Source organism: Aythya ferina (genome assembly GCF_964211825.1).
Source record: "Aythya ferina genome assembly, chromosome: 2".
Classification (NCBI taxonomy): Eukaryota; Metazoa; Chordata; class Aves; order Anseriformes; family Anatidae; genus Aythya; species Aythya ferina.
In genome coordinates this window covers 108,228,336-108,255,837 of record NC_140297.1, presented here as the reverse complement: position 1 = coordinate 108,255,837, position 27,502 = coordinate 108,228,336, and the positions used below count along the sequence as shown (strand labels likewise).

Here is a 27,502-nt window from a genome sequence, read left to right as displayed (position 1 = left end):
ATTTGCATTTGATCAATGCCGTGTTTCTGTCTCTTTCTGCTCCTGACCAATCCTATCCAGTCATACAAAAACCTGAAGGTTATAAACTCTCAGTTGGCATAAGCAGGTGTTTGTTTAACAGTATTAGGCATTTGAACTATGTTGCTCTCTTGTCTCCTGTACGTACCACCTGATACTGTTGACAGAGACGTAGCTAAGGACACACATGTTTTGGGAGAAGCTATGAACCGTAGTGCAAGAACAGTCAAGGTACTTTTCTTTACAGCGAGTGGGAAGCTGGAAGAGAATAAAAGCCATGAAATGTATTTTGCTTTCAAACCCTTTGCTTTCAAGCAGAAGGGACAGCACTGCATATACTATTACTATTTTTTTTAAGCCTTACGTGCTTCTACCTGCCTAGGTTACACTCTGTCTTATCCATCTCATTATAGCAAAATGTGGGATTATGAAATTGATATTATTCCACAAACCAATGATGTGTTTTAGGGTTTGAAATAGCAGTAACCATCTCTGTACAGTGCTGTCTGTTGCTCTTAGCTCCCCTCCTGACATTCATATCTTGAAAGTCTCCCCCATTTTCCTTGGATACTTGAGATCTTTTCCTCACTTCTATTTCAACATTTTATAATTAAAAAAATGTTTTCCTCCAGTCTTTTAAATATTTTTTTTTCAAAGACCTGGATGTGTTTTCTGTTTCAGTTCCCACCTATGGTTTAACATCAAGGCCATGAGTGACCAGTAGAATTTCCTCAGCTATCATAAATTACTTTTTATCAACTGGAAGCAAAGAAGATTTTATTTATTTATTTACCTATTATCTAGTAATCTATATATCTATTTATCTATTCATCTATTTATTTATTTATTTATTTATTCATGTTGCCACTGAACTCCACAGTGATCAAGTGAATTAGGCAAGGTGTCCTTGGTACAAAACCAATCATTATCAATGCTTGCGTGAATCATTAGCAGTACCAAAAAATAAAAATAAAAAAATGATAAAAAAAAAAAATAAAAATGCAGTCATATTACAGATTACAGTATCTAGTAAGGAAGCAGCCATGGTTGTGATTAGTATATCACAGTGCCAAATGAATGACCAGGGATCAATTCCAGTGCCAGCAAGCCCCAGCAGTAAGCAAGAAATATGATGAGCCTCTGCTGAAGATGAAACATTTTGTAGCAACTTTTGCAGCTGGTTTAGATTGACCTTAGATTCCAAGGAGTTTTCTGACGCTCCTCTGAGGCAGGGAAAGACAGGGTGCAGGGTGGACGTGGTCTTTTAAGGACACTACTATGTCCTCACTCTACCCCTCTAATAAAGAGGCAGATACGACTTTTTGAATGAACACTCGAATATTTATTCAGAACACTACATTTATCACTGAAATAACTTATTAATATAAATTAAACCTTCACAGCATCTATGGATATAGATGTCCTTAACACTATGAAATATGAGTATAATGCAATCAGTAGGTCCTGTCACACAGATACACACACTTTCTTTTTGAAGTTTTTGATACAAAAATCAACAGTGAAAAGGGGAAGAGTCAAAAGGTGAAGTCAAAATCTGGGTGAGAAGATAAAGCTACCTAAGGATAAGTGAACATTGGTTAAGATGACTAAATCGTTCTGTATTTAAGAAGAAAGTGTAACAAATGGTAAAACCTTTGAAATTTGGCATGTTCTTCCTTGACTTAGAGAGATGGTATGATATTTCTTGAACAGTCTTCTTGGATTTACCAAGGATTGGCTTTGTAATTTGACTGCAGCTGCTAAGTAGGTTTAGTGAAAACAGAATTGTTTGAATCATTGTCTTCTTTCTAGCAAAGCACATCTTATTTTCACAAATGATCTGGGACTGATGTACTTACTTAAGAAAATGTGCCCCGGTCCCTTGGCGAAAATTACTTATTCCAACAGTAGGGTCATTGAAAGACTCATGAACTTTTATGTATGTGAGCTTTAGAACGAGATCAAGTGGGCTAGCAAAAAATCATTCCTGCCTGACCAGTGCAAAAAATAGCTTTGAGCTGTGAGAGTGATATTATCTGCTGCTTATCCAGAAGATCAGGTTACAGCCTTGTAGCCCACATTCTTGGCCACTTAATCAGCATTGTTATGGGTCAAAAAAGGAAGGATGTTTGGGCTTTCCTCCAACACTTGAAAATAAGTCTTCACCTTTCTATTTGTGCTGTAACATGAGCAAGAGAGTGTCCCTGCTTCATATCATTATAGAAAGGGTGACTTCATTCTATGGATTATGCAGGATGGCTATGTTGTCTTATGGAATTTGAGACATGTTTATTTGTTCTTGTGCCAGTAATATAGAACGAACAGCACTGTGAATATCATTAATGCCTTAAAGGAAAGTTAACAGCTAAACAGACAAATGCGGTATGTATAACTGTTAAGGCTATACATATGCCTCCCATAAAAACTTTTCCTTGACATTGGTGAAGCTTTTGTTTCCCTGTCCACATAACGATAAGCTTCTGGATCTTGGACCTCTCACCAACAACACTTACAGTTCTCTATCAGTTTAGAAATTTCAAAAATCATTTGTCAAAAGTAGCTCAGAGATTTGGAATACTGGAAATGGATCTGCAAGATAGTGATTAGGCATGCTGGACAACTGAACCATTCCAGTTTCTGTAATAAACAGTGCAATTATTCATCATTTATCATCAACTTGTTTAATCTCCCCCCAGTGAATACAAAAGAATCCGTATTTAAAAATAAAGCAAAAAACTTGCAATAAAGGTTTTGTGCATTTCCTACATCAGAATCTAGAAAACAGATTGTTATGCCAACTTCCATATTCATTTTTCTTCTTATCCTATGTCTTACTACTCAACTGCCTCATTCTTTGACCCCTTTCAGCAGGAATAATCAATGATCTTCTACATTCTTGAGCTGAAATGTGTGTATGTGGGGAACTGTCATCAGGTATTTGAGATGATCCAGCTCAAGAACAGATGCAAATTATCTGTTTGCCAATAAGAAACAATCAGTAAAATTATTTTATTTTATTTTCTGCAGATGCTTCCAATCCTCTTCCAAGTCACAGCTTAGCTCTTAATGAATTCTCCTGAAGGTTTTCCTGGAGCCAAACCACTAGCGAGTATGTTTTATGCCTAAAGTTTTCTTGATGTTCTAATTCTTTTTTTTGGTACTGATTCTGGACTGTTTTCATACACACTCTGGTATCAAAACTCAGTGAAACACAGCTAATGATTGCTGATCAGCCATGTGTGACCAGTGTTTTATGTTGTTGTCTTAGCTATTCCCCAGAGCTTAACTGTTTCGTTGATTTATTTTATTTAAAACAGAATGATTATGTCTTTGAAGGTCAATGACTTCATTCCTACTGCTTCTATAACTGTGACCATTCTTACCTACTCTTTCACAGAACTTGCTGACTTTCTGTATCATCCTCTGTAAACATTAGAGAGCAGTGAATGTTGGCATGAAGTTTTCATTTCCCTGTCAAAAAGACAGATCAGAGTTAAGGCTGTACGTCTGGACGTGATACTTTATCACTCTGTGTTAAGACTGACATTAGCTGATTAGAGCTAGATTTTTTATGTGTTTCTGGTCATTACAACTAGAGAGAAGTCATCACTAGCATAAGAACTAGTTTAACCGTAGATTTTTTAGTGTCAAATCTATTAGTAGATACGTTTGAAAATTAAGTTTAGTGTAAGTTAAATTACTTAGGAGACTTACTAAGTTTTTAAAAACAGTTCTGTAGCTGCACAAGGAACATTTCCAAGACTAGCTACAGGTTCTAATGTAGAGATGCTGTAACTGCAGCTTTTAGAGAGCATACAGTTTGCATAAATTATGCATGGGAGAAAAAAAAAAAAAAAAGTAGAATTATTATTCTACTAAAGAAAAAAGAAAAAAAAAAAAGAAAATAGCATAGGTTATCAAGGTCTGAGGGGATTAAGAACTTTTCTGGGAGGAGGTGGGAGGCGCAGACAACTAGGAAATTCCAGGCAATTAATAGACGAAGAAAATGCTCACAGTTCAAGGGAAAAGTCTGACGTCAGGAAAGACAACAATTAATGCTATTCTGCCCCCTTGTGTTAACTCAGGAGGTAGCTGCTGCCTTTACACCCCACACATCTGAAAAAGTTCACGTCCCTTCGTGGAGATGGCATCAGGTTAACACGGGCATTGCTAAAACAGTGCCCTGACAGCAGAGAGGCTGGGGGGCTCGCAGGAGGGGACGGAGCTGAAGGGCCTAACTTTAAAGAGGATGTATTCTGTGTAAATATAATACAGGATACGGATACATCTTTGATATGCGCTGTAAGTTGCAGAACTGCATGGGGGATGGGCTAAGGCTTCAGTGGCAACGGGATTGAAGCTAAGCACACATGAGGGTATCGTAAAAAAAAAACAAAGGACCCGCTGTGGAGAAAACAGGCAACGCAGAACCCGAGCTTTTGTGGTTTTTATTTGCCAGCTCCAACCCTTAATTGCGGCACTACTTTGATTCTTGTTTCCACCGTTTTGTTTGTGACCCCAGGGAATAAACAGGAGTTAAGTTTGGCCAGCCACCTGCACCTGGAATAAAACAAGCAAAGAAACAAATAAATAAATAAGCTTTAGCTGAAAGTGATGATAGCCAACAAAAATACTTCCACCCCTGGATGCCAAGTTCGGAAAGAAGAGGTTTAAAACCAATAAACACATTATTGAGGTGTCTGAAGGTTAGGGACTCCAGGAGCCGCATCCCCCAAACGGAGAGGGCTGCGGAGCAAAAACCCGGGACCCTCAGCATGCAAGGGACGAAAGGCAGCTCCGTTTTTAAAGGATTTTCCTCTCAGTTTGAAGTGTGGCCCCTCCGAGACCATTTCCCACCCCCGGCAGGGCTGTGGGGCGGGCGGGCTGCCAGGGGCGCCCTCCGCAGCCGGGGCGAGGCGCTCAACTTTCAGGGCACGCGTTTGGGGGCTCGGTCCCCCGGCACCATCCCAATGCCGGCATTCATCGACGACGACGACGGGGAGGGGGGTGGTCGCGGCCACAGGAACCAAACCAACCCAAAAGCAACGCTGACGGGAAAACCCCGCGTTGAATAGTGACCCGTCCCTGCCCCGCTGTGACAGAGCAGGGGGCAAGGGGAGAGCGCGGTCGCTGTCCCCATCCGGGACATGGGCTGCGGGGCTGGGGGGGACGCCGCGACCCCCGGAGCCGCCCGCGGCGCCCGGCCCGCACCGCCTCGCCCTCTAGCGGGGCCGAGCGGCGCCGCCGCCGGCTGGGCGTGACTTTCCCCGCTCCCTTCAGCCCGCCCGCCTGCCGGGGGGGACCGCGAGTCAGTCAGGGAGCCGAGCTCAACCGGGACCGGCGGCGGCGCCGGGCGGGGAGACGCCGGCATTACGGCTGCCCCCCCCCTCCAACACACCCGCCCCGGCCACCGGGCTCCGGGCAGCGGGAGCCGGCGGGGAGGCAGCCCCCGGGGTGAGGGCAGCGGCCGGAGGAAGGCACCGCGGGGTCCCCGAGCCCCTCTCCGGGCACCCCGAGGAGCCGAAGGGGACGAGGAGCGCACAGAGCGGCTGCGGGGAGCCCCGAGGGGGAGTCCCGGCCGCCCCCTCCCCGCCTGCCCCAGCGGCTGGAGGGGGGCGAAAGGGGGAGCCTCCGACTTTTTGGCAGACACTTTGGCACTTTGCTGGATCCGCGGCAGGAAGGGGTGGAAATATGGGGAAAGTTGGGACTTGCCTGCTTACTTTGGCCGGACTTTTGCTGGCAGCGGGAGCGCAGACGTTCACAGGTAAGGGTCGGGGTGGGGGGTGGGGGGACACACACCCTGGCGGGGCTGACACTTCGTACACTTCGTAGCCGCTTTGTAAACGGGGGAAAAGCAAAAAAACAACAACAACAACAACAACAACAAAAGTGTCTGAAGGAGGAGGAGAGGAGGCGGCGGGCGGGATGCCGCTGGCGTGCGCCTGGACGGGAAGGGCGCCGAGGGGAGGGAAGGGCGAGCGGCTGGCGGGGTCGGGCCGGGCCGTGCCCCGCTCGGGCTGCGGCTCTTCCCCGCATCCCCCTTGCCAAAAGTTTCCCCTGACCCCTGCCGGGGAGGCTGAGGGGCGAGGGGAGCCCCCCACGAGCAGCCCCCGCCGTCGGGCGGCCGCGACACGGCGGGGCGCAGCTTTGGGGGACCCCCCCCGTGTGTGGGGCTGTCGGGGCTGGCAGCCGGCGGAGCGGCGAGCCCCTCTTCCCTCGGGTCTTCGGGTGGGTTTTCGCAGCCCCCCGCTGCTCCCTCGTCCTTTTTCCGTGCCGAAGAAACCCGTAATTTCAGACGGGAATCCGGGTTGTGAAATCCCCTTCGCAGCGGAGCGCGCCGAGCTCGCTTCGGGGAGGGGGGGGGGGGGGGAGAGGGAGGGATGTGTGTGTCGTGGGCTGTTTCCAGCACGAAGTTGCTGCAAAGTACGGTGAAGAAATTGGAGACATCTGGTCCTCAGCTCATGAGAAGTCAGCTTCGGTGGGGAGCGAGGCTTTGAGGCTTCGCTGGGTGCGCAGGCTGCTTGCTGGGTGTTTTGGACGCACGCCTTGCTCCCGTGCGGCTCTGTGGCTAGAGCAAGTTTTATGGGGTGGGGGGGGGGAGAGTTCGTGGTCTGCTTTTAAACTCGTTTAAAACTAGAAAAATCTGGGTTTATGTCAGGTCCCAGCGACCTTTTGTGTATGCAGCTGCATTTCACTTAAATTCTCCTCCGCGTTTTTTACTGCGGGTGAGACAGAGGGCTCCTGAGCAGAGAGATGTTTAGCACCGAGATGAGATATACGAATGATGAAATCTTTTTCCAAACAGTCGTGGTAGGATGAAGCTGAGCTCTGTAGTGAATTATGGAACTGAACTCATGTATATTAGCCCTATAACTCATTAATATGGGAAGTCTAGTGTCCGGGCTTCAGTGAGAGCTCTTCCTTTATGAAGACAAATCCGTAACTCACTGCTGACCTGCACAAACTCCTGTACTCCTTGTTCAAAGTTGAGCTAGGGCAGCTCTTCTTCTGGATATGTAAGTGACTTGTGTGTGTGATACGCCGATGCTATGCTGGAGTCAGCATTTAAGCACCATTCATGTTGTCTTCATTTCCATTGCCACACGCAGCCGTAGGAAACACAAACCATTCAGTGATGCCCGTAGGTGGATCCAGTTATTGCACAAGGCGATTCCAGCACCTCCAGAGCTCTGAGGGAGAGACACCACGATCTACAGGCTGAAACGGGATTGCAGAGGATGCCACGGGGTGCAGCATCTGGCCTGCTCTCTCCCCGTGCGTGCATATGTGCATTGATATTAAATATTGAATGGAAAGCTTATCCGTGAAGTGGTATGTGCGTTGTGTTTTTTTTTCAATATCAATTCTTGGTACTCAGACCAAAATTGATGAAATTTCCATTTTTGTACTTTACCATTTGAAGTGCATGCCTGGGAGTCATTTTTGCCTAGGGGAAAAAATTGCTGTTGCTTTTGCTAAGTGCGATGCATCAGTGTCATAGAAATTAAATTACACAAAAATCCGTCCTTGAGCTGGGCAGTTAGCTTTTGTACTAGCCGTCCCTTGTTGCTGATGGGGGTTGTATGAATAACCTGCCAAAAGTTTAAAAAAGGAATAAAAAAAAAAAGAAAAAAAAAGAAAGAAAACCAACTCCACACATATTTGAAGCAAAGAATAGCAGTGGGTGAGTTAAGTCATCTTTGGCATTTCTAGTTCCATTTTTATTTTTACCCTTTCCAAAAATGATTGATTTATTTGACAGAGATTAGTTCTAACATTACCTTCAGCTATTGTTTTATTTGAGTTTCTTATTTAGAGAATAATCACACTGAAAGATCAGATCTTGGCTTTTTAAGGCCTGGGAGCTTTCAAGTAATCTTTTGAAAGCAGCTTAACAGTTAATAACAATGAGATTTTCTCTGAGTCCTTAACTAAAGAATTTAAAATTCTGGACTAACTGGTTCAAGAAGCAAATGTTTTCAAGAATTTGAATTGAAGAGATGTTGCTGAAAACATTGTCTTATATGGGCAGTGCTTCTTATTTTAAAAAAGTTTTTAGAAGTAGCTGGGGTCTTTCTGCGAGAACAGATTGTTTGTTCCTGAGAAACTCTAGCAGACCTAAGTTTTTTTTTTTTTTTTTTTTTAATTATTATTATTTAATGATTTTAGTATGAATGTTATTAAGTGGTGCCATGTGAAGACCAAAGGCTAACGTTACAAAGTGCCTGAGCTGTGGTGGTGCCATCCTCTGAAACGCCACCCGAGCCTGCCGTATTCCTCCTGCCTTCTCCCCGGGAGCTTGTGCAGGCAAGGGGAGGCGACGCACTCCTGCAAGGGATCTAGGTCAAACACGGAGATGGAAAGTTAGAAGGGACACTGTAAGCCTAAATATTAGGTCTTCTGTGAAATGAGAGGTCTGGATGTAATGAGTTCTGTCAAATACCAGCACGGGTAACTGAAATTGAAGGCAAGGAGATGTGTAATAGAATGCAGAAACTGTGTTTTTATAGAGGCGTTGCGCTCAGATTGATTTAAATTTGCACACAGCCTGAATCCCGAAATTGGTGCTTCTTGCTTATAACCTGAGTCTGACCTAGAGAGGCCTATTATTAGAGCGCTCTGTTCTCCTTTGCTATAGAAAGCAGCAAGGCTGTGTATTAACACATTCTTCTTGTGGTGCTGGTTTTAAAAGTTTTACTTCTTCTGCCGAGAGCTGGCCTGCAAGTGCTTGGAGGAGTGATTTTGTGTCAGGACTAGCAGTGGTTGTGAGGAGGAGAACGGGAGGGCTAGTGCTGTACAAAAACTGAAAACCATTTTTCTTAGGGACCAGCAAAGGTTTTCCGTGGAGAATAGTAGTCCTCAGGCTATTTCATGGCCTTAAAATATAAACCTTGCATTCTAAATAGATGCTGTGCCTCATCTTCCCCTGTTTTGGTTTTGGGTGTAGGCACTCTGGAGGCAAGAATCACACTTTCCAAAAACAAATGTAAGGAAGAAGCGTGACATGCTAAAGTTGGAACTTACCGTGATGGTGCTGATGTTTGGTGGCAGCAAAGAGGGAGGATGAAAAGAAAGAGGATGGGTTACATCTTCATAGGTCCTGTCCCAGCTGAAGGGAAGCCTCTGGCAATCGGAGAAAGGTGTAGAAAGTAAAAACTTTCTGGTGTAATTTACTCATTTTACAGCAGTTTGTCAGAGTATTCAGGGTCTGTGTTTGGAAGCCTTTGATAGGTATTCTGATCATTTTGCCAGCAAAGAGCCGTGGGTTTGTTTTATATCTTATTTTAACAAATCCTGCTTTTTCCTGCACTGCTTACTCCACCTGCGAGCCCGTATCCCAGCACTCGCCGTGCATTTAAGTGATTGCATTTAAAACAGTCCAGCAAGTTAGTGGAAGGAAGTTGAAGGATCAGCTTCGAGTAGGTCTGTATTTCTAAGTACTTCTGGCAGCTTGGAACATGAAATAAAGTTTGTGTTTCCCTGTAAACTAGGACATACTCAAGGATGCATCAGATTAAATGATAGTCCTGGCTTTGGAAGCGTCAGGGTTTGTCAAAAAAGACGCCGTGCGGTGGGGTTTTCTTTTCATACCGTTGAGCTGTTCTGGTGTCAAAAGTTAGTAATGAAACCACACCAGAAATTAAAAATAAACCTTTCAGAAGATTACAAGGATGTAATAATGCTGGAAAATTCCTGTGGTGTTTTTTCGGTCTCTCGGTTTAGTGGTCATCAGAATTCGTGAGCAGAATAGATTACAGTGTCCTGAAACAATATAGCAGTATATAATTTATGGAAAATAATCTGTTTAGTGCTCGCAGAAGGTGCTAGATTGACAGCTAGAGGGACAAATTCCTCAAGCACATCACAACACAGGTTAGGACAGAGAGAGGAAGCTTCTGGTCTCCATCTCACTGACCAGTGGGGTGAGCACAATAGGTGTAGGATTGATGGGACAAAGTCTGGTGGCATGGTAGGGTCACACTGATCCTGTACTTCACACGTTGAACTTTCATCCTGAAGGAAAGATCACTTCAGAGGGCTGCCACTTGTGCTTGAAGCTTATTAGTAACATTGTCAAATGCTTATTTGAGGTATCATCATTAGGTTTTAAAGGTGTTTCCACAGAAAATGACGTGCTTCTATGAGCCTTTCAGCTCCCAAGTGTATAGATAAGGGGTTTTGAAAGTTTTCCCAGGGATAAATTGTTCATTAATGTGAGTGCACCTGAATTGCCTTAATTCTCCTCAGTTTCTGCAGGAAAATTTGAGAGTCCTCTTTCTTTCATCTGAGTTTGCTGATAATTTCCAAGTGTGTATTTCTGATTTATTATGTAAAGCTCTCAATGTATCGAAAAACATTTGAGGAAAACAAAACCAATTTGGAGTGTACAGCAATATGCTTAAAAAAAAAAAAAAGTTTAGTAATAAATTTTACTCTGTCGCTTTCCTCACCCCCCTCTGTTCACTTCTTTCTGCTTTTGTAGTGCACGAACACTTGCGCCTTCATGAGTTTGCCTGCTGTGCTCTGCTGCTGATCACTAGGTGTAGCTGCATCTCTAAATCCACTTTTCTAAGTGGAAAGCGAGGAAGGGCTGGAAGCTGGGCTTTTACTTGCATGTCAGGATGTTTGGAACTTGGGAGGTGTGAAAATATTTGATGAATTTTGGTGACCTAGAGAATTTGAAGCCACTGGTGGCTTGTTTGCACCAGTTTGCTTATAACACAAATGAACTTTTCATTATGCATAAAAAGGCTGATTTCAGTATCAGCGTTACTGCAGCACTCATTCAGCCTTCTCTTGAATACTGCAATAAAATGCATGAAATTACAGAGAAATTGTTAGTGCTTTCCCAGTGGCTTAAATGCAAGGGTAGTAGCTACAGAGGTGTGATAAAGCTGTACCTTAACCATCTCAATTTATCTGTAGGTATGTGTTAAAGGAAAGGCTCAGTGTTGTGTGAGTATACACCTTCTTAATGCGTCGTGGGGAGACCTCTGCTCCGTTCGAAGGAATTATTTTCGGAAAGGATGTTGCTGTCAGGGGAATCCTGTACTGATTTTCGGAAGAGCCTTGTGTCCTGGCGATTAAAGGGCATGTCACTGCCTCTAATACTGCGAGGAGTTACAGAGAGTAAGCCCTCACCCATGGTTTAAAAATGAAGAAGAAAAGACATTTTTATGCCCAAGTTTCTGAGAGCAGTAACGGTACAAATGAAGGTGTATTTATGCCTGTAACACATACTCATGTCCAGAAGCTGCAGGGAATAGGGGAGCAGTGGCTCAGCCATTTCACTCAGCGTGCCCCTTTGCCACATGAGGAGCAATGGCAGCAAAGAAAGCAATAACCGCATTTGTTCAGACAAAAGCAGGGCAGCATTAGCAGGAAGGAGCTCTGAAAGCAGGTGAGCATTACAGTGTTTGGCGAGAAGGGTGGGAAGGAAGGCACAACACTGTGTGAAAGAGTGTAAGAAATGAACCTTACTGGAAGGGAAAGTACCCTAGGAAAAAACTGAACTTGTAAAGGCAGTTAAACAGCATCTGGAAAACATAAATGGATTTATATTTACTCACATTTTCTTATTTTTGACAGCTTTGTTTTGAACACGCGTGTCTCGTTAATTTATTCAAGGCTCGAACATGTCTTCTGACAGCTTTACACAGCAATATTTGGTTATCTTTGCACATATGATTAAGTGTAATGATGTTAATGAAACTTTATTTATTTATTTATTTTCCTTATGGAATGGTGTGAAACCAACATTTCTTGTATGAGCAAGGTGGATTTTCCTTTTTTTTTTTTTCTTCTTTTTTACTCCCTTCTTCCTCTGCATGTGTGTAATCTCCCCTGATTTCAAGAGCAGCAAGTTTTGGTAGTAGTAGGGGTTTTGGGAGGGTTACAGTAGGGGTTTTGGGAGGGGAGCTTGACATTTTGAACCCTATCACCACTTTATCCCCAATTCTAAAATCCAGTACTGTTTGACTCCTTATTCTCTTCAGTTCTTTCTTTATTCTGTTACTGTCAAAAATATTTTGGCTCTTTGTTGTAATTCTGTACTGCCTAATGGTAGGCTGATTAGATGAAAATAGTGCTTTTTAGTTTTGCTGATGAGATTGTTCTGTAAGACTGAGCATCACAGGAGTTTCTATGCACTTCCAGCTAGGTGGACAGTGGGCTGTCAATGCCCCTAAGGTTTTTGTCATGGAGTTGTTCTTACAGGTAAATGAATAGCTTTTCACATCTGTGCTTCTGGTGAGTATAGACTGGTCTGTGATCACTGAAGGGGTCACCTGCATGCACACCTTACAGCTCCAGTTAGGACGTCTGTGCATTTTCTGAGGGTACACAGAGAAAACAGCTGCAAACAAACAGCAAAGTCAGTTTCTATCTCCGTGAGCTGCGTTAGGCCCCAAATCAGACACAACTGTTCTTGCTGTAGCTGTTTGCTATGCTCATTCTCGCTTCTTATGGGATTAGTAAATTTGTTTTGTTTGAACAGACAGATTTCATTATTGTCTGTTCCCTCTTACATCCTTCTACTTCTGGTAAATAAAATCGCAACAAGAAGCCCAATGTTTCCTAACAACTCCACAGTCTGTTCAGCGTGTGCTCACGCACTTGGTAGGAACTTGCTCGAGTGAGGAAATGCATTTGTTTCAAGGTTCAGCCCTGCTTGCCAACTGCACAGGGCTACACATAACTTACAGCAATTCCCATGATATTTCTATCACAGGGTGTAATTCAGTATCAACACTGCTCTGATCACAGTTTTTTTGCAGGCTGTTTGTATTTTGATAGTGTAAATCTCGTTTTCCTTCTCTGCTTTAAGACGTGCTGTATGATCTTAACCAGGAAATGTTTTCCCCCACTCTGCGGGACTTTCTGAGCCTGGAAGTTTTTTCTGGCTCCAGGTTGGGATGACATAGTGGAACACGAAGTGTGCTGCCGAAGCACAGCATGCAAAAGACAGGCGTATATTGTAATTCCTGTTGCTTGGTGATCAGAGCTCCTGCGTAGGTGTGGGAGACCTGGATTTAAGTGCACGCTCTGGCGTTTGGCTGTGGCATGGGTGAGCATCATTGTAGGCTGTCTTTTCTGTTCTTTTTTGGTGGGTTTAGTTTTGACCATGGTTGAATTTTTATTTTTATTTTTAACTGACAGTTGAGAACCCCTAAATGTATTTAGAGAACACTTACAGCAGCCATCGGCTGTCACCTATAACTTCAGTCTTGCCCAGAAACTCAACAGTGTACTTAAATACTGTCACATATTTAGGAGATGAAGACAGTTGTGGACATTTGCAGGAGGTGTAGTACTCAGTGGGGTAGTTTTTATGCTAATGACTGAGAACTGCTCTAGCCTTTTTTTCCTCTAATGTTCCATTTTCTGAATTCTGCAGAGTAGATGAAGAATATTTTACAAAGCACCGCATACAACACTTTAATATAAGCACTTTACATAACACATCACTTCAGCTGTTTTTCTTTTTAACTTCTGCAGAGACAGCTATTACCGAAGTCATTTCTCAGCTAGGTAAGACAAATTGTTGTCCCAGTGATAATTTGGAGGCGCCATGCAGCTGAGGCCCTCTTCCTGAGTCGGAGGGATGTCATCTTCAATTCGGTCCTGACTCAGGAGGAAGCATCCACAGGCACTTCTCCAGCACCTTCCTCAGCTGCAAGCACCTTTCTGAACATGAAAGCAAAGCAACCTTCTCGGACTAGGTCTGCGGGTGTCGTAGGGAACCAGCAAAACCAAAACACAATTAAAGTTAATATTTATTCACAAACCTCAGAGGCTGGCACTGAGAACTGGAAGCCGGTGCGTTGCCCAACGTTACTATGCTCTGTTTACAGTGACAGCAGAGCACGTGGATTGAGACCACACATAAAGTTCATGAGGTGTGTTTTATTTATTTTTACCTGAAGAGTTGTTAGAATTGCCTACATAAGTCTGGGCTAGTAAGGGATTTATGTGAATTACCCTGGCATTTTCATTTGGGCATTTGGAAACTACCAGGGTTTCAGTATTTACTTTTAGTGTTTGAGGAAAGCACGCGCCCTTTTGAACAAATACGCAGTGAAATTGCATAGGGCCCAGAAGCGCAAGACAAGTTGAAATACACTCCTCACAAATTAAAAACTGCCTTCCACAGCAACAGTGCGGCAACAGGAGAAATGGATTGTTTTTTTTTTTTGAAGTCTTACAGGAACTCCAGAGCCAGATCTTTTCCACATGCTTAAGAGAAAGGCAATTTGTCCGGTGCTTCTTTGCATTTCAATTGCAAAGAGTTAGAGAGTTCAGTGTTAGCCACATTAGACACCCCACACAGGTGTGAAAAAGGTGTGAGCATTGAAAGACTCAAAATGTTCCTCAGGCTCAGCCCGGTGTCTAGATAACACATGCAGGGAAATGAAAGGAAGCTGTGGGGAGCTGGGGGTCGGCCTCTTCTCACACGTAACTAGTGGTAGGACTAGAGGGAATAGCCTCAAGTGCCAGGGGAGGTTCAGGCTGGAAATGAGGAGACATTTCTCCTCAGAAAGAGCAGTCAGGCACTGGGACGGGTTGCCCAGGGAGGTGGTGGAGTCACCGTCCCTGGGGGTGTTCAAGGAGAGGTTGGACGTGGTGCTCAGGGACATGGTTCGGTGGGTGACATTGGTGGTAGGGGGATGGTTGGACCAGATGATCTGGGAGGTCTTTTCCAACCATAATGAATTCTGTGATTCTGTGAATATTCCTTAGCTACTTCTGTTGCAGTTTCAGCTGCAGATAGACATGCGACTGCATGGCCTGAAGCAGCGGGTCTGCCCATGAGGAGCGCACCCGCCAGCCTCAGCCCCATGTCCCACCGTCCGTCCCCTCACAGCCTTGGGGTCTCTACTGCAGACAGGACTGGGGTGGGTGGAGGGCTGTAAGCCGTAGTTACTGTGTATAAGGATTGTCTGGGCTCTGTCTTGTTGTGTCACCTCGGTCACTTCGAGGGGAATTAGGCTACGTGAGCTGCATGCAGTTGCTGCTCTTGAAATTCCTTCGCTGATTTCTTGCAGAGAAACATGCAGCCCTTAGAAATGTACATCCTCAGTTTGGAAGGTACCTGTTATGACTCGGTGGGGCACGGGAACTGAAAGCAGCAGCCTGCTTGTTCTGGTGTCAGGCAGGAGCCGCTGGGTGCTGGGTTTAGATTGGAAGCTGGTGTTTTTGGAAGTTACTGCTTTCCCTGCCAGTCCTGTTGTGGGTGTTGCAAACCCTCAGTCGGTTTCTGATGCACAGCCCAAACTTGCAGACTCTGCCATGAAAACTGTCCACCCTTGCGAAGATCTCAGTTTTAAGAATGAATACAGTTTGGCAGCTTCCTGAATGTGGTCCACGGTAAATCTGCCTCAGTGAAGTGGTGTCTGTCAGACTTGTTTGCTCGCGGTGGGTGGATCAGAGGAGCTTCAGGAGCCACTCACCTCCTCTAAGTGAGGAATCTCACATTTCCAGAACTGGCTCTGGAAGTCTTCACAGCCTGCAGAGCGCCGGGCTAGATTTACAGCCTTTAAACATGAATTCCAGCTCGTATGGCAGAAGATGTGTGCTTCCAGGCTTTCTGAAGGGGAACTGCAGAAAAGTCAGGTCCATGTGCTAGCAGCTGCCGTTGAACAAATAACGTGATATTCACCAGTAGCCCCATTCACATGATTTCGGTGCTGTGACTCTGCGCAGTGGTCTAGCAATAAAAGAAAGAATTGCCCAATTACAGTAATCTGCCAGAGCTGTGTACTCTAGAATTTTGTGCAGAGCAAGAGGGAGGGCTCTTACCTGCTTGCAGTTCTGCCTCAAATTGCACTTTAACACCATCCATTCCCCAGCAAATAACATACATATTTAACAAAGCTGTTAACCACCAGGCCACCTTTAAGAGTATATTACTGAGCTGCCCCCTCCTGCACTCTCTCCACCTCCTTTTCCGTGCTCAGGCCTGCCCCCATCCCCATTCTCCACCATCAGGAGTCCCCTGTGGCCTCCTCTGCCACCTCTTCCCAGGGCAGCTGTGACCCCAAGGCTGGAGGACAATGCCTGGATGCTTTGGGGATCAATGTGCGCATCTGGTAAGGGCACACAGCCTCTGGGGGGCTGTGACAAAAGCTTGGGGACAGACATCCTGGCTGCCTGCTTATTATTCATACCAAGAAGGCTTATTAGTGTCATTATTTTTTTATTTTCTGAGGTAAATTAGATCAAAATGGTCCTGTGCATGTGTTACGACACATGCCAGCAGAGCGTGTGGTTATGAGTAAGTGGTGTAAGTGAGCGGGGTTTAAGTTTTTCTTTGCTTTGCATGGGGAGCAGTCACAGTGAACAGTTCATAGTGACAGCAGGCACCGCTAGTGGAGAATGCGATACCGTGGCCAGATTTAGATTTCAGACCAGATGGACGTTATTCATAATATTATTTGGGTGTTAATGCTTTTTACTAGAGTGCGAAATAAACTGCTTAAGTTTTTTTTTTTTTTTTTCCCCTATTTGTTCTTCAAGCTAAAAAGAACTAGCTTGGCACTATTAATACTGGCACTATTTATATAAACACGAGCTCAAAAATTAAAGATGAATATGGTTGGGTTGGAGTATGCAATATAATTAATTGCCAAGAGCTTCTGATGGCATAATAATTGCAGGCAATCAGGTGTTGCACAAGTCAGCATGAACATCCCGATACTAGCATTTTGGAGAAATGGAGCTTCTGAAAAACTCGTCTGGCATCCTTTTCTTCGTGGACGGTGTGCCATCAGGTAGTATGCTAGAGGTATCAGCTCTTGGCTGGATCTTTTCAGTACTGTTTAGGCTGAGAGGATGATGCCGAATGGGCTAAAGTTGCGCCAGGGGAGGTTTGGGTTGGATTTTAGGAAGAGCTTCTTTACAGAAAGGGTTGTTAGGCGTTGGAGTAGGATGCCCAGGGAAGTGGTGGAGTCACCACCCCTGGAGGTCTTTAAAAGACGTTTAAATGTAGAGCTCAGTGATATGGTTTGGTGGAGGACTTGTTAGTGTTAGGTCAGAGGTTGGACTTGGTAATCTTGGAGGTCTCTTGCAACCTGGATGATTCTGTATGATTCGGTATAAATCTGGTTCATTTCTTAATAAACACAGGAAAAGCATTCTATGCAAACCTTTAGGAAGAAGTGTTGCCTCTTTATTCGAGTCCTGGAATTAAATACTGTATTTAAGCCAAGGTAGTGATGTATGTGTGTGTTCTCCATGTTGATGGGTTAGTTTTGGTAATAATTTTTATGTGTGGTTAAAACGCATATAAATACATCTGCAGTAAAGGCATATGCTGTGTATTCTATGCTGTTTTGAGGGACAATTCTGCAAGTTCGTATTTCTACCAGCTTGAATTGGTCATTGAGATGAACTCGAGAGTTCCCAGCCAGTCCAGACGATGTGCAGATGATCAGGATGCTGCCCGCAGTGCCCCGTGTGTTGTCCCGCGCAGAGGCTGAAGGGCCCAGTTGGAAAAGCCAAGGTCTCGCCCCATACTGAGAGCATAAGGTTTTAATCCTCATACAGCTGATGTCTCTGCTGGAGTGTTAATAGATAGTCTAATTTGTGAGCTAAATTACTAATTGTATTATGAGTCTAAACCTTATTAAGCCTTTTGTGTAGAATTAGATCACAGAGCTTTGGGAAGCTGAATCCTGCTTGGGTTCAGTCTCCTCCCTTTGAAGAGAGGAGGAAGCCTTCCTGGCGTCTGCAGAGCTGCTCAGCCCTGAACTCGTTTGCTGCTGTCTGCATCGGTGACGGGATCCTAAGTCTGAAAAGCAGGGTGGCTTTGAGAATAGGCCCTCAAGTGGGGTCTCAGTTGCATTGCTGCAACGTGCTGCATTTAGCTGAGCTGAGGCCACGGCTGGCATGTAAAGGAGTTGGCTCTGAGCTCGTGTACGCGTGCTGCGTGGAGGTTCAGCTGTACGGGAAGTTCAGCCGGGTCAGCTGAGGCTGTTTTCAGAGGCGGTTCGTGCTCTCCTCTCTGCTTTTGCACGGGAGTGAGTGTGCTAATGCAGCCCAGCTGGAGACAGAGCGGATTGCCTCCAGCGGTGGATCAGTAATAAATAAACAAAGGGGGACTTGATGGATTTTTGACACCCCTTGCAATACATTTTTATGTTCATCTGGGAATGGGAAAGATGGCTGGGAACTGTTGTGCCTTTGATGCAGGAATGTTGCACCCGTGGCAGTTCATGGTCTTTAAGAAACGTTCCCATTTACTCTCCATATTTTCCTGTATGTACACAAGATGCATTTCCAGTGGTATCAAGTTTTACTCTGTAATTCCTCACAACAAGCTGCTGTGAGGAACTGTTCTTCTTTTACACCTGAAGTTATCAGAGACTTGTATGTACTTAATGTTTCTGCCTTTTACATTTTTTGGCGTTTGAAATGCATAGACAATGTATGAAAGTAATAGGATATGGAGGTTGTCATGCCATCTTTATATTTTAAGATATTTATATTTTTTAGCATATATCATAAACTTCAGCATCTGTCCCAAGAGAGCGAGTTGTCAGAGGGTTCCCTGCTCGTTTTCTCTGTATGCACTTGTTCTCTACACCTACACCCTGTGTATTTATTGTCTTCGTGATGAGAGCAGCCGAAAGCCAAGGCTGATCATCTTCAGGTGTGTCTGTAACAGCCAGCTTGTGTTTGTTAGGGAGGTTGTGTGTACCTCCCAATTTGTATCTCACACTTGCTGAAGTATTCAGGGAGGTGACTTTTTTGAGAGAGTTTTTGTATGCTTTACAAGAATTTTCTGGCATTTCCTTATTCAGATGCAGCGTACCTTGGTACCAAAGCAGAAGCTGTTTCACAATGACTTAGGTGAGTACGAGCAGGACAGAAAGAAAAAGAAAATCCACAGCTCTGCTCACTTGGCCATCTTTTTCTCTCTTGACTCTGTGTCTGAAAAATAAAGTGTTATGAAGCATGTCTGTGTACTCTGACTTTTGTCTTGGTCATCTTAGTCTGGTCTTGGTTGCCTTTATGTGTTTTTTTGTTTGTTTTGTGTTTTCTTCCCCTCAGGCTGCTGAGGGTAACTGCACATCACAGCATTCCTATGGTTGTTTTCTTTGTGTTGGCTTTGTGCAAGAGGCCAGGTTTTCAAAGCAAACAGCAAAGGGGAAGAACAAATTAGAAGGGTGAGCATTTTTTCATGTCATGAATAAGTACAAGTGTCTGTTACTGGAGGTATTACAGGAGAAAATGGAGCACTGAGTCATGCTTGTACCTGGTGGCAGTGGTGGCACTGTGTCACAGCTTCCTTTTCTGCTGCAGCTACTGATTGAAACAACTAATTGACCTGTTAATTAATTTTGGAGAGTTTGTATGCTTGAATGTATTACTGCACCATTCCTGGATGTGGAGGATAGACTGGGTTTTGTGCCTTTGGATGGTAGCATTTTTAATTTTTCCCTTCTCCTGGGTGCTCTTTGGAGCACTTCCCATATGGTGCCTTTTCTGCAAGGCACATCTTTGTCTTGTGGAGACATAGGTTTTGAGATCTCTACATGGGAAAAGTTGCTTCATCCACAAGCTGCTGTCTTCAGAGAGAGCATCTGCTCCAGCAAAGCTTATTTCTTCCTACCACCCCACTGTAGCCAGAGCTCCCTTTACGCTCCTTCTCTCCCTCATTCAGCAGCAGCCCCCTTATTGGTTCAACTCTGGAAGGAATAGTTTGGGCTTTGAGGTTTTTTTCTCTTTTTTTTTCCCCCCTGTAAATAAAGTCATCATGAGGGAGAGGATGGGAGGACAGTTATGACATAACTCCCCATGTTACAGTGCTAATTATGGTATATATTAATAGGGAACTTGTTGTTGCCACGGGCAGAATCTCCCAGAGGGAGGTGCAGAAAAAACCTGGTTCAGAGTAGAAAGCGACGGGAAAAACTTGGTTCTGATCTTGTACATGGCAGCATGAGAGTTGGTATGGCTGCTTGAAAGCCTTGTTACAAGCCTCGAAGCGTTTTGGGTGGCCCTGTGTGGAGCCAGGAGCTGGACTTGGTGACCCTCGTGGGTCCCTTCCAGCTCCCAAGGACCGGGGCTGGCTGTGCTGGCTCGGAGCAGAGCTGGAGCAGGGAATTTGCCGTAGAAGTTTTTCAGGGATTACAACTGCTGTGGCTGTGCGAATTGCAGGCACGGTTCGTGCGTGGACACGAGGCATTACGAAAGTGTGGCGAGCTAAGAGCGTTTCAAGGTATATTTAGTCACAGTGCTTTTCTGCTTAGGCTGGCGCATGGTCTCTCTACTGCATTCGTGCTGGTGGAGTTTGAGAGTTGTGGCCTTGGTGTTTATTCCTAAAGGACGCAACACTTGTATGCTTAGGAGAAGAAGAAGAAAAAAAAAAAAAGGAAAGGAAAAAGCATGACTGCGTGGTTGTTATGTTAAATGAATTTTAAAGTTGGTGAGAAGAGGCATTCGGCGATGAGAATGCTTGGGGGGAGGAATGAAAGCGCACTGGAGCTGTTTCCCCTGGAGGGCTTTAGGCAGGATTGAGGAGAAGTGGTGCATACTGAAGCCTTGTTTATAGCCTTTCACTTACTGTTAATAAAACAGGGATGTTCTAAAAGGTTTCCATAATTAAAATGCAGTCCTTGAGTATGGTGCCTTTTCAGGATGGGCTGAAGGCCTGCTGCCTCTCCGGCTGCTTAAATCATTATTTATAAAAAAACACTGCAGTGGACTCGGTGTTCTGAAGTTGTTTTCAATCGGAATGATGTTAGAAATAAATGTTGGGTATTGAATAAATGAAAACAGAACTTATAGGGAAGCTGATAAGTGTACAAATTGACTGGTTACTAACTAATTACCAGTACAGAGATTGTTTTTTGCTTTCTTTCTCGCTATTTTTTTTTTTTTAAATTGTCTGAATATTAATAAATCTGGCTTATTTCTGGGAAACAGCAAGTTTTAATGGTCTCGCAGAAATTCATAATAAAGCTAAGGAATTAGCATAATAAATAATTATTGCTTCCAGGGTTTTTATTGTTAAGATAATAAAATGTTAAAAAGCAAGCCACTTGAGTAGAAAGTAATTGCACTGACAAGCACCACACAGCTAGCATTCACAATAAAGTAAACCTTCCCTCAATGTCAACCTGATTTGCTATCCACATAAATGCTTCCTCACATTATGGAAATGTGCTTTTTCTATCAACAGAGAAGAATAAAACTCCAGGCATCTAATTAATTTTGTCTGACGTTTGATTTCATACTCAGGTTAAAACATGAGGCAGGTGGGTCTATTTTTTCCCCCCTCTATGTGCATGACCACAGGCAAATCTCTCCATTAATGTCAAGCTGCATCTGCGTGTCTGCGTCTCTGCCACATGTCAGTCATTAATGCATTAGCGTTGCTTGTGTTTGATTCATATGCACCAGTTTTCCTGTCTGGAGGGCTTGGTAAATGGGAAACTGGAAGGCTTCAGCTGTGCATCGCAGGCGTTTCACCTTGACCCTCCCTGCAGAGGAAGAGGGACTCTGTAGGAAAAGGATTAGGCGCGGTAATTTGTAGCACAGGGAATCTGGAAGTTAGTGTGACCCAGCGAGGGAAGGAAACAAAACCAGGTTTTGACACTTGAATTGATAAGGAATGCTCTTGTTAAGGAACTTTTCATAATACCTAGCCCTGTTACCTGCAGTGTTGTAGGCTTGCTGGCGGTGGGACTGTTTTTATAAAAAGCACGGAAACTCCTACAAAACAAGTTGGCTGCGTTATGGTTATTTTATCTAAGGAAATTCGAGTTAATGGCTTCTGCCAGAGGCAGCGTGCATCACTAGAAAACGTGGTGGCTTGACCTTGAATGCTAAAAACCTGTGCAGCTCTGTTGTGTTTTTACATACTTAGGTAGTGCAAACATTTAAAAGGGCACTGGTAAGAACCCAAGTCCAAAAAACAAGCCCTGCATGTTCTTGAAAATGAAAGTGATAACCTTAAAAGATTGCATAATTAAAAGGAAGCCAGCAAACTGAAAAATATGTTCATGAATGTAGTGTATGTATTAAGATATTTTTTCTGCAAAATTTCCTGCATGCAAAATCCTGTGGCACTGGGAAATAAATACCTGCTTATGAAGTCCAAAAGTAAGAGGAAGAATGGGTTCTGTTTTGCTGACCGAATGCAAAGTAGAAGCAGAAGCATCACTGGTGAAGGAGAACTATTTTTATTTTTCTCTTTTTTTCCCATAAACTTTTATTTCCAGTGTTAGTCTCCTACTTCATAGTAAGTGTGTGAGTGAAATTATTTTCCTCTGTATTCCAAATATAGGGGCTGCATCCTCTTTGGAACATATATTTGTAAAACACCATTGCATAGCAGCCCCATCTGTAAATAAGTTGTTAATGATGCTAAAGATCCTTAGAAAGGCATACTACATCAACCAAAAAATGCTTATGTATAGCTTTCATGTTTATGCCAGATGGGTTATATACAAATTGTAAGTCACCAGAATTAGGCAAAAGCTGTAACTTTGGTTTGAGTAGATGGCAACTTCCCACATCACCAGCTTTTGGACAGCAGCAGGTTGGAGCCGATGCCAGGTGAGTTAGCACTTAGACCTAAAAAGAAAGATTTATTTGTGGTTGACCTCTTGGTGGCTGTGGCTTTCTCCCGTCACCGTGGTGCTGCGTGGTTGGTGCGTGGTCTTTGGTTGTTTTGGCTGTCTTAAAAGGTGGCTGATCTTAAAAGTTGGCCTCACCAGAAGGAGGTAGGAGATGGAGCCAGGAAATCCAGCGGTGTCCTCGCTGCGAGGTTCTTGCTGTCAGCTTTTCCCTGGATGTTTCTTGACAGATTTTGCCTTCCAGACGCAGAACTCAGTCTCAAGAAGTGCAGTAACACAGCTTTAGTCCACATCTGCTAACGTTTTCTACCTCAAAAGAAGGGCTATTACTGCTCTTGCAGCTTTTAAGGGCATCTGAAATGTGGACGTGGAGTTGGAGAATGCCTTTCTGTTCGATAACCCGGGCAGGTAAAAGCCACAGATTTTGTTAAGAGATCAGTTGTAATGCTCAGCATTTCTGTGCTGTAGTTTCTTTTTGGCTGCTGGTAGAAGGGATGAGAGTCACAGAGCAACTCGTGCAGGTAGGAGCTTCAGCAGATCAGCTTGTTCAGCCCCTTGCTCAAAGCAGAGGTAACTTCAATGCTAGATCATGTTGCTCAGTGCCTCGTTCACCTGAGCTCTCAGCATCTTTAAGGATGGAGACTCCACAACCTCTTTGGGTTATGTTAACTTCTAAAATAGGAGCTTTAAAAATGTTCAGTGTGTTAGCTTAATACTTTTGTAGAAGAGAAAAAATTATCAAGAAAAGATAGTCCACAGTATATTAAAACTATGGGTGAAAGCTAAAAGATTTTTTTTATTTATTTTTATTTTTTACATATGAATGCATTTTGTTTGAATTATGTCTGTACCTTCTAATTCGGTTTTCAAATACTTTTAAGGCTGCTGATAATGTAAACTTTTGTTTCTTTCTGTCTAGCTTTGTTCAGAACGAATGTGGCCATACAAGGGGCTACATCAGATTTTGTTATTAGAAGAATAACACAATGGTGACCTATATCAATTAAGAGATGATTGTTCCAGAAAACATTTAAACTTCATTTGAAAAGTCCTATGGTTTAAAGGCACACACTTAACTACTTGCGTAGCAGAAGTTTTCATTGCATGGTGCCGGCATTCTTGTCTTAATACCAGAGAATACTGTAGCTCTCTCTAGAGATGATGCTTTTTGTAATTAAAAACTTCAGCAAAGAGAAAATATACACTGATACTAAAAAGAAAACAAATTGCAGAACCTCTGAAAGGAGAAAAAATTATAAAATAAATAAATAAATCACCACAGAGGGAAATTAGTTGAGGGATAAGAGATTTTTAACAGAGTTCTGTCCCAGATAACACTGGCATGAAGAGAAGTGATGTTACTCTTCACTTTGAGACTCCATTGGGAGTTTTAAAACACAGGAAGGAAGGAGAAGTGGTGCCACTGGAGAGGTCTGTGGGAAGGAACAATGGGCACAAACATGTTTTTCTGTTGCAGGGGAATGAGAGGTTGTTATGCTGTGTCCAAACAATTTTTCTGTATTTTTTTTTTTTTTTTTGTCCCAGTTTAACTATTGGTGGCTTTCATCCCAGGTCCTGTTCTTTCCAAGTCCTGTAGAAATCTAAACTTTCCTGTTCTCTGTGTGTGTGTGTGTGACTAAATTAATACAAAGTCTCATTGAATTGGGGCCTGACTAGACACGCTTTGGATCCTGGGCATGCTGGTATTCACAGAGGTGTTGATTCATCTGAGACTTAGGCAACTTAAGTCCCCATTGCTGTCCTGTTTCCTTATTTATCTTTTTAACAATAAATTTTGTTCTTGCCAGCAATGTGCTAAGTAATGAGACGGCACATGCTGGTCATTTCCAGGGATTAAAGTTCATGTTTTGAGAGAATTCTAGAGTTTACAGTCACAATAAAAACATCTTTCTGGTAATCACTGAACAGTGAAAAGGTTATGGGTTATTCCATATTTAAATTAATTACCGTGTCAGGCTTCTAATTAGGAGCTGGTGTATTATAGCTGGGATTTCATGAATGCCCAAAATAGATTTGTTATCTTCTTTCTTTCTGTGTTCTGGAAATCTCAGCATGCTCTGTAGAATCAACACCTTAAAATCTATGTTCCAGTTGCAATTTTTACGCTCTTCAAAATGCATACTTTTTCTTTTTCTTTTTCTTTTTCTTTTTCTTTTTCTTTTTCTTTTTTCTTTTTCTTTTTCTTTTTCTTTTTCTTTTTCTTTTTCTTTTTCTTTTTCTTTTTCTTTTTCTTTTTCTTTTTCTTTTTCTTTTTCCCTACTCCTTTCAGAGTTCTTTAAAACATTGCAGGGAAGATCTTTGTTCTTTTTATTAAGCTACTGCTGTTTTAGCTAATAATTTACCAATTTTGTCTTTTGGGGATGAAATGCAGAGTAACACACTTCTTCATTTAGTCACATAGCTGCTATTATCATTTGAAGCTGTGTGTACACACGTATGGGCACTTAAGTGCCAATTTTAAGAACCGTCTGTTCAAAACAAGACAAAAAGAAGTAGTTAAAAAAAGCACTTTACACTTGCAGATCAATAGAACTCGAATAATGGAGGTGATGTACATAAAATGCATCTGGGAACATTTCCACAGAGCTAGTGGATTTGACTCAATCCAGCAATGAAATAAAAAGAGAAACCTCCTAAATATAAGTCCTTTTTTTTATTCGCAAGCTTATTATTTGACACTATCAGAACTCAACATACTCTCAACATACTGCATTTAGCCTTTTTTTTTTTTTTTTTCCCAGCATTAACCAATATGCTTTTTATCATCCTGCTCTCAAGGAGCAATTGTGGCTCTTCTGTGGAGTTTTGTTTCCTGGTGGGAGGAGGGAGATCTAAACAGTGGCTAATGCTGCTACAACTCCAAGCTTCAAATGCTGGCAGATTTTACAGTGGGTTTGTGCCACAGCCTATTAGTTGCTGTAAAAGGAAATTCATCCCTGCATGGGAGAAACAGAGCAGGCAATGTATGACAATTTGCATTTCCATTTTACAATTCCTGCAGCTTCGTGGCACTGGTTGCCAAGCTGAACATCTTCACTGAAGAAGTGCTTGGTCATTTGAGACTTTTGGGACACAAGTCTCCATGGCTGCCCTTTTTCCTTACTTATCTGTTTAGCAGTAAGTTTTGCTTGGGTGTTGTGTGAACGTTGCCGGGTTGTTGGTGCTGGGGAGAGGAAAGAGCTTTGGGCTGGGGAAAACACATCTGTTGATAAAGGCTGTATTGGCAGAGATGCATGAATTTCTGAGCACTGCCAACAGCAGTTCCACACATTTTGGCTATAATTGCCTTATCCTAGAATATTTTAACTGCATTTGTCTGATATAATGTTGTGTTACATCAGGGGCACCAGATTTGAAAATGATAAACTACTGAAAGTGAAGTGCTGTTAAGGGAGAAACAAGACTGCAGCCCTGGTCTTGATGCTGTCAGATGCCCAATCAAGACTTGACAAGGAAGATGTGTCTCCACGCTTGCAGCAGACATCTCTCCCAAGTGCTGGAGAGTTGTAGGAACAATGCAGTGAAGGCAAGGCCTTTTTTTTGTGTGTTTCTTGTCCCTGAATTCCAGTAATTTCCTATTGCCTTTCCATTTGTGGTTAGAACCTACAAATTTGTTTCCCAGCACATCGTTATCTAGGTCCCGTGTGCTGTATTTGTTTTTCCTCTTAGCTTTAGTTCTTAAAACTTGTCCTACTTGTGAAAAGACAAATGGAAGGGAGAGGCTGCACGGATAACTGAGGATATGAACAGGCCTGGGAAAAGAAAGGGAATAGGAAGCACAGAAAACCTTGCAAAGCAGAGGAGCAAGAAATTGTTGAGAACAAAGCCAGAGACAAGAGAGAGCAAACAAAACGCACGGCAGATGTGAAACATAGGGATGTATTTCTCATTTACTTTATGTAGGAAAGGGAAAAACGAAATGAAAGAGAACAAACAATAGACTCCATGTTCTCCGTTAATTTAGTAAAAAGTATTTACAATATATTGCAACTGAACAATTTGCATGATGTCTGAAGAGCTTTTCTATTTTGGGAGCAGCTGATGTTGCATGCATTTTTGCCTCCAACAGGTAGATTTGCTTATCTAACAAACATCAAGTTAATTTTCTCAATTCTTGTATGCATACCAGTCATAAGCAGGTTTTTGCATTTTTTTTCTTTGCAGTGGGGATATATAATAATTTACACAGATTGTTTGCCCTTAAATTCTTTAAAATTAGGAAACATCTTTTTGTTTCCTCTACCCTTCTCGCAGTCTAGCCCACCCACTGTGTTTTTAATTGAGCATGAAATGAACATAGATTTGTTTCCTGCCTTAGTTGGTGTTATCCAGGCTGTCGATACTGACAAAAGCACATTGGGGCAGAGTTTGGGGCTAATCTGTTACTCTTCTTTCCTTAAATTATAATAGAGATTATAACTTAAACAAACAAAAACAAATCTAAAACCAAACACACATACAAAAAATACAGTGAGCTTAAAAAAAAAAAAAAAAAAAACACAAAACCAAACACATAATTATTGATGCTTGATCCACTTCTCAAGCAGTCTGTAGAAAGCAAATATTTGATATTTCAGAATAGGCTGGTAGATATGCAGATAAGATTTTTTTGTGTGTTGTTACTGTCATTATAGAAGGCTGAGATATAACTTAAGCTAATACATTCCTGTAATTGTACCTATTTTAAGAAATATAACAGGTATTTACAGTATTAAACTGAATTGCCACAGCTATGAAAGATCTATATATTTACTGTAGGTGTTCGAATTCTTTAGGCAAAGTGGGGAAATGCTTTAACCTTGTGGACTGTAATTTCAGTGGTGAAAAATACTTGTTTATATGTGTGTAGTGATTGAAACACAATTTTGGATGTTATCCGG

General features: G+C 42.9%; 1 protein-coding gene across 9 annotated transcripts in view; it reads left to right on the top strand.

The window, feature by feature from the left end:
* The first annotated feature begins 5,349 nt into the window (after positions 1 to 5,349).
* The window catches only part of PTPRM (protein tyrosine phosphatase receptor type M), a 463,558-nt gene continuing 441,405 nt past the window's right edge, over positions 5,350 to 27,502 (top strand). For 4 of the 9 annotated variants that reach the window (XM_084510811.1, XM_084510807.1, XM_084510806.1 and 1 more), the window contains exon 1: positions 5,350 to 5,782. In XM_084510811.1, the coding sequence (XP_084366937.1) occupies positions 5,710 to 5,782 (73 nt within the window). In that variant the 5' untranslated portion in view covers positions 5,350 to 5,709. The remainder of the gene's footprint in view (positions 5,783 to 27,502) is intronic. The other 5 variants (XM_084510812.1, XM_084510810.1, XM_084510809.1 and 2 more) reach the window with 2 other exon arrangements.